This window comes from Genypterus blacodes, unplaced genomic scaffold (assembly GCF_046128005.1).
Source record: "Genypterus blacodes isolate CSIRO-AG114 ecotype Tasmania unplaced genomic scaffold, CSIRO-AGI_Gbla_v1 ptg000005l_1, whole genome shotgun sequence".
Lineage (NCBI taxonomy): Eukaryota > Metazoa > Chordata > Actinopteri > Ophidiiformes > Ophidiidae > Genypterus > Genypterus blacodes.
In genome coordinates this window covers 183,789-199,901 of record NW_027466819.1, presented here as the reverse complement: position 1 = coordinate 199,901, position 16,113 = coordinate 183,789, and the positions used below count along the sequence as shown (strand labels likewise).

At 45.2% G+C, this 16,113-nt stretch overlaps 1 protein-coding gene across 1 annotated transcript; it reads right to left on the bottom strand.

Moving 5' to 3' along the window:
* Positions 1-172: 172 nt before the first annotated feature.
* myom1a (myomesin 1a (skelemin)) lies at positions 173-14,335 on the bottom strand. The gene is made up of 37 exons (XM_076147278.1): positions 14,100-14,335; positions 12,414-12,554; positions 12,122-12,308; positions 11,871-12,028; positions 11,577-11,669; positions 11,344-11,432; positions 11,013-11,057; positions 10,739-10,900; positions 10,490-10,651; positions 9,994-10,135; positions 9,553-9,752; positions 9,395-9,451; positions 9,056-9,180; positions 8,772-8,955; positions 8,493-8,667; positions 8,238-8,359; positions 7,180-7,376; positions 6,910-7,036; positions 6,638-6,822; positions 6,420-6,534; positions 6,189-6,345; positions 5,997-6,103; positions 5,791-5,835; positions 5,486-5,622; positions 5,178-5,322; positions 4,828-4,887; positions 4,672-4,739; positions 4,427-4,552; positions 3,722-3,805; positions 3,380-3,467; positions 3,237-3,275; positions 2,985-3,090; positions 2,458-2,621; positions 2,315-2,351; positions 2,058-2,080; positions 1,519-1,574; positions 173-1,392 (listed from the first exon to the last, which is right to left on the bottom strand). The coding sequence occupies exons 1-37, from the start codon at positions 14,288-14,290 to the stop codon at positions 1,123-1,125; spliced, it is 4,569 nt and encodes a 1,522-aa protein (XP_076003393.1). The 5' UTR covers positions 14,291-14,335; the 3' UTR covers positions 173-1,122.
* Positions 14,336-16,113: the final 1,778 nt, after the last annotated feature.

Here is a 16,113-nt window from a genome sequence, read left to right as displayed (position 1 = left end):
GTTATGTTGTTATTAAACACCTGTGGGTTTGAATAATAACTCACAGTATCTTGTGTCTATGGATAATGGGATGTGTTATCTTCTATTTTAGATGTTAAGCATTTGTATTTGAAGGCTTTTCTCTCATTATAATCATCCCTGTGAGCTGACATTGAACAAAGAGAAACTTAACTAAAGCAAATGTACCTTTATTAAACATGTAGTGCCATAACATTAACAGACATATTTTACTTGTTCACTAGGGTCACAGCCTCAAAAACCAAATGCTGTATGTTTGTATTACTTCCGTCGTACCTGAAATACAACCTTGCCTCACTTCCAAACACATTTTTTGCATTTTTGGCCAGTGTCGTGCCATAGAAAGACCTTAACAGTGTGGTCATATGCCGACACAACAATGCATCTTCCAGGCGAGACACCTTGAACAAACCAGTTCTGACTGACTTTCACACTTGTGTTGACACTCGTACGTCACATCTTTATGCTTGAGACCTGCTAGCTCCTCCTTCTGTGAGGACTGTTGTTTGTAGAGTGTAATCAAGAACAACAAAGGTACATAACGTACACACACATTGCCATAAAAACATAATGGGTGTGTATACTCATTTAATCAGCAGAACACGTGGCCTACACTGTGTTTCCACTGGCACATACTGTATTTCAAAAGCCCCACAACAACGAGCAGATAGCAGATAAGGAGTTCTCCTTATCAGCATTTCCTTTTTTTACAGTACATAATCCTCAGAGGCAACTTGGTTGAAGAGGGCAAAGGTTATGTAATGTAATACTTCAGCTGGTTTCTTGCCATTTTAAAAACAGATTGATCTACTATTTCCCTCCAATATACAGTACAGAACATTTACTGCAGTGACAGAAGACATGTCAAGCAACTACAAGCACACAATTATCCTCATTAGCCACAAACGGTCACATCCATGACAAGCAATGCCCAAAGCTCTTTAGCCCGGCACACGGAAGAGGCAGAAGGAAGCTCTGTTGTTTTCTTCCTAAATTCATCATTTATTTAGACTGCTTTGCGTGCACAGCATGTGCCGGGGTAAATGCTTTGGAGATCGCCCCGTCCTCCATCTTCCCTGCTTTCTAATTACACCGAATCATCCTTTAGTCTTTCTTCTCCTCCTTGTGCTCCTCGTCTTCTGGGTTGTAGACGCTGACGGTGAACTTGCCGGCCTCCGTTCCGTACTTGTTCTTGACCCACAGGGCGTATTTGCCAGAGTCAGTGGTGGTGACGGTGGCGATTGTGATGCTGGCAAACTTTCCGTGCTCAAACTTGAGTGTGTAGCGGTCGTCAGATTTCAACGGTTTTTCGTTCTTTGTCCAGGACACCTCAGGAGTGGGCTCGCCCCAGACGTTGCCGGTGAGGTTCAGGGACTAAAGGGAGGAATTGAATTGTTAGATATTAGATGGTGTGTGTCTAAGGTGTTATTAAAGCTCAGATGAATGTGGGACTGAAAGAAGGAAAGTAAGAAAGTTGAGAGAAAGAGATGATTTACTGACCTTGCCCTCCTGGATCGCAACCACGTCCGGCAAACCTCCAACAACACGAGCACGGTCTGACGAAGATGAACACACGTGAGTCAAGACGCAGCCACATTTGAAATGTATAGAATATTTGGTTGAGTAATACTACAAGTATTACACACAAAATGAATAGGTCTCATTTAAACTTAATGTTCATCAGTTTGGCCGCCTATCAAACCATTAACTATAGTCCAAGGATTTACTTCACATAATCACACAATTTCACATTACATGCATTTTACAAACTGTCCTTGAGTAATAGTTTTGTAGGGAATATTGTTGCTTTTCAGATGTATATTTCAAGGTGTTGACATCTCATTCCCCAGAAAGTAACAACAGAATCCGTTCTTGATATTATGAGACCTTAACAGCCTTATACATCTTCAGTGGTAATCAGCGCAGGCAAAAAAAAAAAATCTATGAAAAACCTGATGGGCACTGTGCCCAGAAACATGTTACGTCATTTCAGAGAGCAACGCCTCTTGGGACAAACCAAAGAAGAAATAAGCACTTACTCCTCTCTGCGATGGCTGCCGCCCTGAGGAAGGAAGGAGACGGACAAACATTTCAAAATGGTGTCACGGGCGGAAAGGTTACATTTGGTCGGCGAGTTACACAAAGCCAGGAAATGTATTTTGAGTGAGGCGCCTGTGAAAGGGCTCACAAAGTGCAGGGACTATTTTAAGGTTTTGATAAGTGCTGCTGTATTTACTGTCTGCACACCTCCTCTATAGTCTGAGTTACACTAGACAAGATGTGATTGTTTACTTACTTCAGCCTCTGGAATTCTTCAAATGCTTCTTGCCAAGCTGTTTCAGCATAAATCACAAATATGGTATTATTATTATCAGCACCACAAGTGATGATTAACAGTTATTTGTATCTAATCTGAAGGATCTAGAAGTATTCACTCACCTTGACCAGCCAGTTCAAAGACCCTCTTCACGCCGTCCTTGCCGTCAAAGATGTCCATGGTGTATTTGCCCTTGTCTTTCTCGGTGGGCTCGTTGATCTTGAGCCACAGGTCCTCTCCGGTGACTCCGGCCTTGACTCTCTCTGAGGCAGCGATCTTACTGTCTCTAGCAGAGACGAGATCAGGGAACATCAGGCATAAGAATGTGATCAGGACTCAGAGAAGGAGAGGTGAAACAAGAAGGCAACAAGGGCCACATGAAGTGAATTCCAAACCTCTCTGCACAACTATAAGGTTTAGACAGATTCCCAAACTCCCATATAGTCCAATTAATAATCCTAGTTGCTGAGGTCCTTTTTTAAAATCTTTCTCATGGGCCTCAGACAGACATAGGATCTGATTTTGATAACAGCCTGCATCAAAATAGCCCAAACCGTTGTGTCTTTATTGGTTTAGCCTCATGTCAGACAGAAACATGGTGCAGTATACTGTTCAGTCAGTAAGGTGGAGTTGAGTTTACTGGACTTACTTGTGAAGCCAACCGACACGCTGTTCTTCTGTGTAATACGTGACAGAGGAGTGGAGGATGATGCCGTGCTCAGTGCTGGTGACCTTGATCTCAGAGGAGGAATTGGCTGAAGGGGACAGAAGCAAAATGTTAGATGGCTGCATTCTTGTGGATTATATGAAATACTGGATCAAGTGTTAGGTTCTTTGGCACTAATCCATACTATGCTGACAATGCGTTACCACTTCATAAGAGTGAAAGAGAGTGACTCACCAATAACCCTGAACAGCTCATTCATGACAGCCTGCAGGCCTGGAAAAACAACAGCAGAGCGATTGATGCAATATCCACCCTGATGTTCCATTTTTGGAAGACTAACAGCATATTTACACTCTTTCACAATAACACTAATTTACCTGCATCAGTGAGATTGAATGAGCTTTTATCCTGGCCTCTCTCGTCCCTCAGCTCCACCTCATAAACACCGGCATCCTTCTTGGAAATCTACAGTTTGAGGTAAAAGCATCATTAGCCGTCCGTGAGATGACCTTGAATCACCTCCCACCTCAATTAAAAAGTATTAGGACAGATAACAGACGATAGGACGGCGAGACAGACAAAAGTAATAAGGGAAAGCTTTTGTCGCGCCAAAGATGCTGCAGGCGTTACGAGACATAAACATGAATATGGAAAGACATGGGAGAGGCAGAGAGAGATTATCGGCGACAACTTATGGCGGCAAAGCTTTATATCCAGACTTTTTCTCTTGGCGGCGGGGGAACGTCCTCTGCAGGTTTCTTTTTTCCTTCTGTTTCTTTCTCTTTCTCTTGCTTAATAACACACTGTGAATTAGACAGATAAGCCAGTTAGTGCCAGCGACGTGAGCGCATGCAACGACTCCAACCCTCTCTGTTACTCATGTTAAGAGAGCTTTAAAGTTCACATAGGTACCTTGAGCCATCAATCAAACTTCCCTGGTTCCATAATTGACGGATAGATCAAAACATAGGCTGGCTTTCACTTTAGCAAATGATTGTTAGTGGTAGCCAGAGCAGGTTGATTAAAGGCAGTGAACAGTTTTATAAATTCAGCAGTTAAAGACACAGGTAACTCATGTACTGAATTATTGTATGGGGTATAAATGTAGAAGAGCGTGATGGACGAGTGGATTCAAATGATAGGAAAGTATCAAACTCTGTACTACAATTGGAGCTGAATCCTACGTATGATCCTGCAATCGTTCTGAGTCCAGCAGCACTTCAGCAGGACGCTGACGTGCGCATTTCTAACAGCATTTCATCATTTATGAGTCTGTGTGTCAGAGAGGGAGAGTGCACAGCGTAGCATAGGACCACAGTATAGAAGAAGCACGGCTGCATTGCATTAGAGAAGCGCTGCTTTTAGCTCCGTACACATAAGTTCACAAATCCTGACAAAGCACAGCCTCCCTCTAATGGCCTGACCTTTCCAATATTAAAGGTCAGCTCGCCATCCTTCCTCTCGATTTTCTTGGAATCCTCGTCATCCTCTCCGATCTCGATCCTGTCCTTGTACCAGAAAATCTCAGTCTCGGGTTTGACGTTTCCAATCTGTGGAGAAGAATAATAATATGGAAAGATGAGAGAAGTTTGGAAAGTTTCAAGTTGTGAAGTTTGCAAAAATGACAACAGGTGTCAAAACAAATGCAGTTTACGGTTTCTTCTCTTACCTTGCATCTCAAAAGCACGTCGCAAGCAAGGGTGACAGTGAAATCAAGGTATTCAACAAAGTGAGGACCTGTCAACAGCCAACAAAAACTAATTATTGAAGCATACTTGTGTGACTAACATGAAACTAATGTAAAAGTGAAAGTCAGACGTCTCACCTTGCTTCCTGACCCATTCTGCTCTCTCAAATTCAGATTTCTTTTGAAGAGCCCTGAACTCTGGATAATAATAGCAAAGAAGATACAGTTAAAAAAACTACTTCTCTCTGTTATTACAATGAAAAAATACAGTCCAGTCGGCTGCATAACAAGCACAGAACAGCAGATAGTAAGGAAAGCTTCTCCTCTGCTGCCACCCAATGGACATCTACTGTAACTGCAGCTATGGCAAACCTAAAGCTGAAATGGAAGTAAACGCTCCACACAGCCTAAAAACATTATGCAGGATCTCCACTTTGAACATGAACATACTGACAAATCTGCACGCATTACATCATTGAAGGACTTACCTTCTCCAATGAGCACCAGGCTGGTTGTACCCTTGGCTTTCCCATCCACCAGGTTAAAGGTGAAGGTTCCTTCATCGGTCACCTCCAGTGAGTCCATGAACATTTCAATAATGCCAGTGGTCTTGTTAAAGTTCATTGAATATTTCTGGGAACAAAACAACACAAAAAAATCCCCGACTCGTTAGGCTCAGTTGGACGCCCTTAATACTGGAATGTGATCCGCAACAGATGTGGACACACACACACACGGACACACACACGTACACACGCAATTACACAAGACAAATTATAAGATGTTGCTCCTTTACTTTTCCCTGAGAAATGATGACGTCGTTAAAGACGTAATCCACTTGGCAGGCGGAGGTGAACTTCTCCAGCTGAGTCCAGAATCGCACGCGTCCCTTCTCAAGCAACTCCATGGCCATTTCACTCTTAAAGGGAATAACTGGAGAGCAAGGCATTCCCTATTAGGGGGGGCTTTATAACTACACATTGTGTGCATGGTGCATGAAGAAACCGCAGCTTTGGTAACTAAGAGGAGCAAATGAAGAACATTCATGTTGAGGAAAGTGGAATTAGGAAAATCTGTGTTTTGTTGTTGTGTGATATTCACCAGGGAACTTGTGGTCGAAGCTAATGTCCAGCAGACGTTTGAGACCTGTTCAAGCCAAAACAAATGCAGAACAGTTGCATGCCTTCACCGCCACACAAACTTCAAGACGCACAAATGTGATAGAGCTGCTGGGAAGCCCCCTTTAGCTTTTACGTCACACTGTCAAATAACAAGCGAATCAAATTTTCGGATGGAGGCTGACTCACCCTCCTCGGTGAGCGTGTAGCTGGAGGAGATGCCTTCAGTGTTGGTAACCACGCAGGAGAAGGTGCCAAGATCCTCCAGAGAGGGGTCGTTAAAGATCGCTCTGGACCTGAACACAACAGGACGGCAGGGTGTCATAAGATGGAGACGTAACAATGGATTCAATGTCAGCTTGTGAGACTTGTGAGACTTACTTGCCCCCTTTGGTGACAATAGTCAGACGAGAAGTATCTGTGATGGACTTGTAGTTCTTGGACCAAACAAACTCGGAGCCTGCGGCCATCTCGGAGCACTCGAAGATCATGGAGATCACGCCGTCGTCGTCGACATCCACAACAATCTCATGGGTGCCTGAAGGAGGGAGAATGACCTCATTTATTTACCTCCACTTCAACACCTTAAATTCATCACAAGCTGGTACTCACCGGGGCGAGTCTGGGCCACGATGGGACCCAACGGAGCTGAGGGCTTTCCCACTCCGGCCAGATTTTGAGCACGCAGACGGAAGACGTAGGAAGAACCGGCCTTCAGTCCAGTCACCTGAATCAGCACAAGAGGAATCAGAAGGAGATCCAGTGAGGAAGATCCTGTCGGTGGAACGAATGCCTGAACCGCAGAAACCTTTATCCTCCCTCATCCTCACCTTTAGGTACTTGCCCTTGACGGCCTTCTCGTGCACGGCCATCCATCCCTCCTCTCCAGCTGAGGCCTCCTTGATGTCCAAATAGTAACCATTGACGGGAGAGCGTCCGTCGAACAGTGGCGGCTCCCACAGGACCACAGCAGAAGTGTCCCGGACCTCCAACACGTGGAGACCGACAGGGACACCTTGGAAAAGAAAATAGTTTTGTCTGATGTGAAATGAAGCTTTATAAAGCAAATATATGTTCATCAGTGCAGGTTGTTTTCACTCACCTGGCACGGTAAGGGTCCACTCCTTGCACTCCAGATTGGCGCTGGGCAGAGACCCTTTGCTCACGCCGGCCATGTTCATAGAACGAACCTGGAACTCGTAGAAGACGTTCTCCTTCAGGTTCTCAGCCTACGAAGAGAAAAAAGGAGGATCAGGTAACAACAAACTACCAAATCATATCAATCTAACAAACTAAACTAGATTCGTAAAGCATTATGTCATTGGAGCCTTCAAGCCTCTAACATTTCCTGCCTAAAAGTCAAACCTCTTACTTTAAAGGTGGTAGTGGTCACAGCCTTGTGGTTCATTTCGTGCCATTTCCCGGCGACGCCTCCCTTTACAGTCCTGTAGTCTACAAAGTAACCCCTGACGTCAGCTCCTCCGTTGTTAGCAGGCTCCCTCCAGCTCAGAACCATGTAGTCCTTGACAGCCTCCAGCAGGCTCACGTCACCGGGCTTTCCAGGGAGCGCTGTGAAGAGAGGACACGTGCCTCATCAGCGTCTACCGCAAATGGAATTACGCCACAGGGGCTCGTTCTCATTGTAAAGCCTGGATCAGAGCCGCCCTCGTAAATTCATCCTGTCATCAGCTACAGTTTGCAGATCTGTACTGGTAATCAGAGTTGATTCATTACAGCCACTACAGCTGAACATGCTACATGCTTCCAGCAAAAACATGTTTCTAAGCTCACCGTGTTGGATAGAGTACTTACACTGGAGACCAGAGGCAGCGGAACTTTCACGCTAAGAATTTCTCCATGGGCGGACGAGACGCTCATTAGGTTCATGCTCTATAAGAAAACATCGATTAAGCTTTCACCTGGGCCATGCACCCACAAGGCGTCCCTGAGGAGTTAAGAGAACTCAAGCAAACACAGATTTAAACAGAAATCAATACAAATATTACGTAAAAAAACAAAGTATAAGCAATTTATAACAAGAACTATTTGGTTATTTAATGATGTCACTGATTTATGGCGAGATCCAGACATAAGGGTTAGGGATGAGTAGAGGGCCGGGCAAGCACGAGCAAACAGCCTCAGTCAAAATAGAAGCATGTAAAGGGTCATTTGCATACAAGAGGATGAAGGTATGAGACGGTAGAAGTGAGGAAGGGACATAGATGAAGAGACAAAATGAGACAAGAGACGAAGCTGCGTTGAAATACATGAACATGGGGGAGAGGATCAGGGTGCATGCTGAACATTCACTCCCTGGGTCAATCAATAGCTGGGACGATGGAGCAGAGGGGGCGGGGCTTGAAGGAGGTATGGCTCGAATGGTGCAGGTGAAAGTGAGACACGACAGAGAGGACAATCGGGGACACTCACCGACGGCGGCCTTCACAATCACGGCCTCAGACTGGGTGGAGCTCTGGCTGTACCCGGCAGCGTTAACGGCCTTCACCCTAAACACGTAGTTTTCCCCAGTGCACAGGCCGTGACACACAAACCTGAACACACACACACGAGACGACAACGTTAAAAGGTTTATATTATAAACACATTTAGTTTGATTTCACCCACAGGATGAGTTTGCCAAGCAGATCAATAAGTTGTAACTGAACGTATCCAGCAGTGGTCTACCTGGTCTGCTTGACAGGACTGTTGTTGCAAGGCATCCACACATCACTGCCCACAATGCTGCATTCGATGTAGTAGCCTGCCAGGTGTGTGACTTCCTTAGAGGCCCCAAAGGAAATCACCACTGAGGTGTCGGTGTTCCTGATCGCCACTGCACTGCCTGGGGCGGCGGGCAGGTCTGTTCAGAGAGAAGGGCGTCAGAAAGAGAAAGAGTTGTCCTTAAATCACAAAACTAACTGTGTGTGTGGTGTGTGTGAATCATGAGCGTCGGCGTCCTCTCACCCAGTTTGTCACCGACCATGATGTCCCCAGTGGCTGAGGACGGCTCGCCAACGCCGGCGGAGTTGCAGCAGCGCACACGGAAGCTGTAGGATTTGCCCTCGGCCAGGTCGAACATGGCGAAGCGGGGGGACTTGACCGGCATGCTGGTGTTCACCCTCTGCCAGGACTCTGAGCCTGCAATACACTGATGACCACCAGGGGGGCCAGAGTTTCAGCCAGGCGGCAGGAGGTTAAAGAAAGGCTGAAAATAAAGTTCTTTATCTACCAAACAAACTCAAACACACCTTCTCGATGTAATACATGACCCCTTCGTGACCCCTCTGCACCGGGGGCTTCCAGGCCAGCACCACGTAGCTCTTGGTTGCTTCGGTAACCACCACATCAGAGGGCTCCCCTGGGACCACGCCCACTACAGAGATAAGAGCAGAACGCAGCGTTTGGAGGGAGAGTGTGCTGGTTGAGTGTTTCCGTGAGAACCTTTAAATCAGTAAATGTCAAGATAAAATGCCATCCCGCTATAAATTGCTGAACCACCTGGAGCTTAAAATGTCAGATATGAGGGCTCCTTAATCTATCCCCACTTTCTCTGTTGCCAGTGACAACAGCGTGAGAGGTTTTCATACCGGTGGAATCCTCCTCTGTGAATTTGATCATTCCAGTCCAAGGAGCCGAGGGTCCAGCTGAGAGAGGAAACACAACACAGGAGACGCTTTGATCAGTGTTGTTGTTGTTGGCTGCGGCGTGTCAGCAGCACTCGGGCGGCGCCGGCGTGCCGTCTTACCCCGCAGACGGGCTCTGTCAGACGGATCCATGGCCACCACGGTCTCGGAGACGCGGGACGCACGGCTGACGCCCTCCTTGTTCAGGGCCCTCACCCTGAAAATGTAAGAGCGGCCCTCCACCAGTCCTGTGACGGGGAAGCGGGCGTACTTGACTGGGGAGTCATTACACTGAGCCCAGTGATGGGTGCCCACCTCACACCTGCCAAAACACAGACACATATCAGGTGAGTGAACACTGAGCACCGCTGTCACCATGACAACTGAAGGGAAAAGCAATTTTGACTCGAGTTATTTAGGAAATGGCACAAGTAAGACCTACAGAAGGATGACGGATTGTTCAACAGCCTTTGTAACTACAGCAACAATTTAGTTTCTATATCTTCATAATAAATACAAATATAATATTATAAAACCATCTCAAAGTAAGTGGGAGGAGCCACCTGTCGATGTAGTATCCCAGGATGGAGCTGCTGCCCTCCACCGCCGGCTGCTTCCAGGTGACCACCACATAGTCCTTGTTGACGTCATGACAACGCACGTCCAGCGGCGCCACGGGAACCCCCTCCACCTCCAGCTCAGCATCTGGAACACAAACACACACAGATTTCCAGAACACACACGACCCCCAAGGGAGCAGCACACAGGAAGGTATACAGTGTGTGTGTGTGTGTAGGTGACGCTGCTTCTAAATGAGTCTCATCTCCATTAATGAGCCATGTCCTCATTTATCGTCTCTAAACAAAGACACCTCTTATGTGTAAAACAGCTGGTTTTCAGTTCAAACAGCCAGCGATGACGAGGAGACGAATATAGAAGCAACATTCCTGAGGGGAAACCTAAGTCCCCGAAGAGCTCTGTGTCACTTACAGACACAGCAGCTTGAAAGCGATGACCCATAAAAAAGCAGCTTTACTTCACTTTTGCAATCCACCTTACCTCTGACAAACACGTAGGCGCAGCAGGTGTCGAAGCCCGATTTAGTGTTGACGCGCAGGGTGTACATGCCCTCGTCTTCCTTGTTGAGGTGGGCCAAGGTGAGCGTGGCGCGATCTCCGCTCCAATGGGTGTGCACCCACTTGGAGGGCTTCAAGGCCACAGCTGAGCAGAGAAGAAGTTCAGAAGTGGTGAAGGCCAAGCACAGGTGATGTATTTATAAAGAATTTGGTTTCCTTCTTCTTAACTTACAGTTCCTGTACCACACCACCTCCGGCTGGTACTTCTTCACAGTGGGATACACGATGACGGTGCAGCCCAGACTCAGAGTCTCGCCCTCGCGGCCAAACGCCACTTCGAATTTGTCAATGATGGTCGTCTCAAAGGTGACGCCGTGCTCGGAGCTGAAACCGTCTGGAGGGATGAGGGGGGAAGAACATCATTAACAACCGCACAGCATTGTGTTTTACTTAAGTTGTTCGATTAAAGCTAAAGACTCCAAACAAACTTCTCCAAACTGACTCACGTGGTTTGGGAGCAAACGGCGCGGCCTCCTCGCCCTCCTGGAACCCTGCAGACAAACATCTCAGTCAGTGTATAATGTGTATAACTGTTAGTACAAGAACTTTACTTGTGTATTATATCTAAGTAGAACTTTTCTGGTTGATTTGTAAATGAGTCTAGATAACAAATCCTCCCTCCCTCTGAGCTTTGGGGCTGTTCCCCCAGACAAACACGCTCCTCTATGTTATTCGACTCCTGGATGTGTTCCAGGTCCATTTTTGGGGGAAAGGAGCGTGTTTAGTTTGGCAGTGGTTTAGACTCCTGTCTTTGACCTCTGAAGCTGAGTTACTCACTTTTGACAACAATGGTGGCCATGCAGGAAGCCTCTCCCTTCATGTTGAGCGCAGAGGCGTGATACTGAGCCGTGTCGATGAAATCACAGCTGAAAATAAAACACACAAACATCACGAGTCATCTCCGCTGCCTTAGTATTTTGGATTCTGTTGAATACTTTCATCATAAAACAGTTTGTGTGGTTAAAAATGCATTCTAAAGCCCCGGTTGTCTGAGTTTAGCTGCTGCCTACTTCTTGATCTCCAGGGAGTGCATGTTGTAATTGCTCTCGGTTGTGTACTTCTCCGGGTGGGTCTTGGCATCAATCAGCACATTGTTTTTGTACCTTGGAAACAACAGAAAGACATCTGGGTTTATTTTTACCGTCTTCCCAGTCTGTAATTGCAGAGGGGTGTTGGTGTTCATGTTGCAGCAGGGGAAAACAGGCTTGACTGATGATGTGAGCGTGATACAGGAGGAATCTCTGTCACCAGCCTTGTTTTCTTGCCACTGAGAGTAATATAGTGATATTTGCTCTATGTTTTACCAGGTAACTCTGGGATTGGGCCACCCGGCCATTGTGCAGTGCAGCTTGATGGTCTGGCCCTCCCACACAGTCTGACCACGGGGCTTGACGATAAACTCTGCACGGTGAGTCAGGCTGTCCTGATTCATTTTCTTACGGAACTCTGTCCATTCCTCCATCTGCGGATAGTTTAACAAGTGAAAGTTCATTTAGCACAAATGTCACCGCTGTGCTCTCTATTCAAAGCCTAGCAAAGGGATGAAAGGATTTACCGTCTTGTTCAGTTCCACGAATTCGGCAGTTTCCCTCATCACCGTCCTCCTGGTTTTCTTCTCCACCCGTACCTCCATGGCCTCTGTGGCCTCCCTGACAAACAGGTTCCTCATGGCCACATAGTTAATTCCCTCCTCTGTGAAATCCTCCTGACGGGCTTCCATCAGACCCCGAACTTCCTCATGACTGGAACACAACAACCCAAGCCAAGGCATGAAAACTATGACTTTGACTCCCAGACTCAAAGAAAATCTTAATTACTGGTCACTGTGTCCAACATGCCTCACTCACTTAGCTCTGAATACAGGAATAACATAGCCGATGATTTCTTTGTCCGTGTCCATGGCCAGGTAGGTGCGCTTGGCTCTCTTAGGTAGTGGGCTGAGTTTAACCTCCACCTCCCCCTTCTGTGTCTTCACAAAGGTCTTCGTGCTGACAAATAACAAACAACAGTCACGCCACTCGCATAGCACAGTCTGAGCTCTATTTATATTTATAAATGATTACATCACACCTATCTTGCTGTCAATACATTGTTGATGAGACAGTATTAACAATAAACCATTGTGATAAACAAAAAGTGCAATCTGAAATAGACTTATTGATTTGAGTGACTCATGTCACCTATTTGTGGATATGTAAAGTAAAATGTGCTGTTATTTAAATCATATTGTGAATATAGTTGCAGTTGTGCTGAGAATCTTGACCCATATAGTACACTGAGCTGAAACTGTTCCTCTGACTCAGCCTCTCAGGCCTTCCTACGGTCAGGTGAGTTTATAAATGGAACCAGAACGCTGGGATGTGCATCAGGGTGGAAGCTTTCATTTCAACGCCCATACATTCACTTAGTCACAACATCTGCCAAGTCAGTCCCGGACCGTCCATTTGGCACTGACACGATGCGAGAAATGGGCTGTATGCACATCGGCACACATTTCTGCTGACTCATCAGGTTTGTCAGCAGTGTCTTTGCTTAGTGCATATATAAAGTATATGTTTAGCTACTTTTAAGAGTATAATGGCCTAATTAATAGAAGAATAGAAGGAATTAACTGAGTGACCAAAGTACAAACTAACAGAAAACTTAAATATGCAGCTACTTTTGTTAACTATTAAACGTGGGAGAATGACTGAACAATATTCTCTGTGCTGTGTCTGTACAGTTGGACTGACGACACCCTCTCAGACCCAGCAAACAGAAATAGCCCAGCTGTCCACAAATATATCTGGCAGCGCCTCACTACAGCTGAAATTCCTTCCCTGACCCCATTTGAAAAGGTATCAGTGTTCAGCGTGTACACTAGAGAGCCCTGCAGCCTGAAGGACGAAGGATCGCTGACTATATTACACGCTGATAAGTGTTACACAGCAGTACACACACTTTCTCTGGTGGATCGAAGCACTACAAGTATTTATTTCAGGTTTGTTTTGATGTACACTGCCCCTTTTTACACACACACATTCCCTATTCTATGCATAATGGTACATATACAGTGACGGAGCCGTGTTACAATCAGTACAACCAGGTGTATAAATGATAAATACATCTAGTGACATTTGTTTTAGGTCCAGAACGATGGTATTACATTAAGGGTGGTAAAAGGTAAACATTATCAATCATCTAACTGATATTATACGTTATGTTTACAGTGTATTATTGGATTCATAGTGTGATGTTTGATCGCTGCTGCAGGAAGTATTGCATTATCTTGTGTTATAATATGCTGCTTCTGCAAATAGACAAGTTTGAAATTATAAAGGTTGATCACCTGCAGTATGGATGGATGAACACACACTTATTCATGTTTTATCCCTCCCACTGCTCCACACACTCAACACCTCAGTATTCAAATCACTGTTCAGTATAAGAAACATTTGCATTAAGAGAACCTCATTTTGATGATATGCATTTTTCAAATATCAACCAGATTGGCTTTTGTTCACCTCATGTCTGCGTCACTCGCATCGTCTTACCGATGGCTGGTCGTCTTGACAGTCGAGTAAGACTGCATGCTAACAGTTGACTTGGTGCTCTGGTGACTGCTGCTTCTGCTCTCATGGTGATGCTGCTGCGACTGCGACTGCGACTGCGACTGCAACTGCGACTGCGACTGCGACTGTTGTTGCAGTTGCTGCTTCTGCGACAGACGTACTGTTCCTGACATCCTGAGGGCCACTCCACCAACTTACAATGTCAGACTGACCTTTTACTTTACCAGTTCTGTAAATCAATCGTATTGTTAATATGGGCAGATTGATTGCTGGATTGGGAGTTAGTGTTGCCGGGAGATGGTGGTTAGGGATTAAGCATGGTGGTTTAGGTTTTTCACCTTAGGTAGATGGAAATTGTCAAGATGGCGTGTGTCAAGCATTAGCAGTGGTTATGCTCTACTTCTAAAGGAATAGCAGAGAAGAAAGTATGGTAGCATCACAGTTGTCAACAAACATCTCTGGTTATAGATGTTGTGTCTTTAAAAGCAGCGTCTACGTTTAGATGAGAGGAGCCCACAAATAGCATTGCATTGTTTTGTGATGAATCGGCCACTAAAAGATTGTGTGATGATGAACTGATTAATAAGAGGATCTAAAGGACTGCTAAGATAAGGAGTGAACATTGCATTAAGATGATTTTATAGGCTTTTATAGGCTTAAGGGTTGTATTGACCCGTGTGAGGAATGCTCAACCCTGACAGCGTGAAAACATTAACAGCTTATTGAACTATTAAACAACACCTCAACACTGGGATCCCATCCCGACCCTTCTCCCAATGAAATCAGAGACCATTATAAGGATCAGACTTATTAATATCCCTTTTGTTTGTGAGACTTAAAGTTGGAATTGTTTTGACAGGCCTAAATAGGTGAGAACAACACAAGGCCTGACAAATCCTTTTTACTCCCAAGAAAACAATGAAATGACCATAAAAGGACAATTGTGATGATTGTCAGGTCTTCAGTTTATAGTAAAGGTTTAGCTTTCGGTTAAGGGGGAATCTATTTTTATTATTCTGTATCCTTAATATGTCACATGAGTAACATCTCATAATAGATGGTGAACGCTTCATTCAAGAGCCTGGCTATAAACTACTAGACCAGAACTAGGCATTGAAAGCATAAAGCGCATATGTTAGACTCTTTACTATCCAGAACATCTGAATAGTAAAACCTGCGGTATTTGAATGCAAATTAGCCCTCAGTTAGGATGGAATTGCACTACAATGAACCATGCATCTAGTCTACAAAGGCACAACAAATTATGACAAAACATTTTCAATAATTTGAGAAATAAAAATAAATGAATAAATGTAATGATTACTTGAACAAATAAAAGGTGAGATATTAAAACTAGGCCTCTGTCTTATTGATTACTTGAGAACCTTACAAGATAACTCTAATTCCTTAGAACGTATGAACAAACACATGAATAAAAGTGCAGAACTTACCGAAACTAAGAATCCCGCAATCGTTCAGAGCAGAAAAGATGTGTTTAATCCCAAAAGTGGCGAAAGCAAGTCCAAATCCGGGGGAAGCAGCAGGTTGCGGGGCGGCGGACAGGACGGCGGAGCACCGAACAAAAATAATGCTGCCACTCGGCAGAATGCACAAGACGCCGTCACGACCTTTTAAGGCTGCGACGACTTTAAATTTAGCCCATGAGACCAGCAGGCGACCCGGGTAGAGCTGCTGGGCCCGGGCCCGGCCTCGGGGTGCCACAGCCTGGCTCCCCTTCATAGAGTCGTCACGGTTAATTTGTGGCGTCAGTGACTGCTGCCTGTTAATTGCGATTATTCAATTAATATATGAGATAATTAAATAAAACTCCGAGTTATTCGTTTTTAATAGTTTCAACTTTCAGACACCCCTGCACGTGAAGCATGACAACTGACTTCATGACCGCTATGAAGTTGCCGTAAAGCAGGGTCATTGTTTATTTGCAAATGCTGCCATCTAGCGGTACAACATACTACATACAACAAATGCTGTTTAA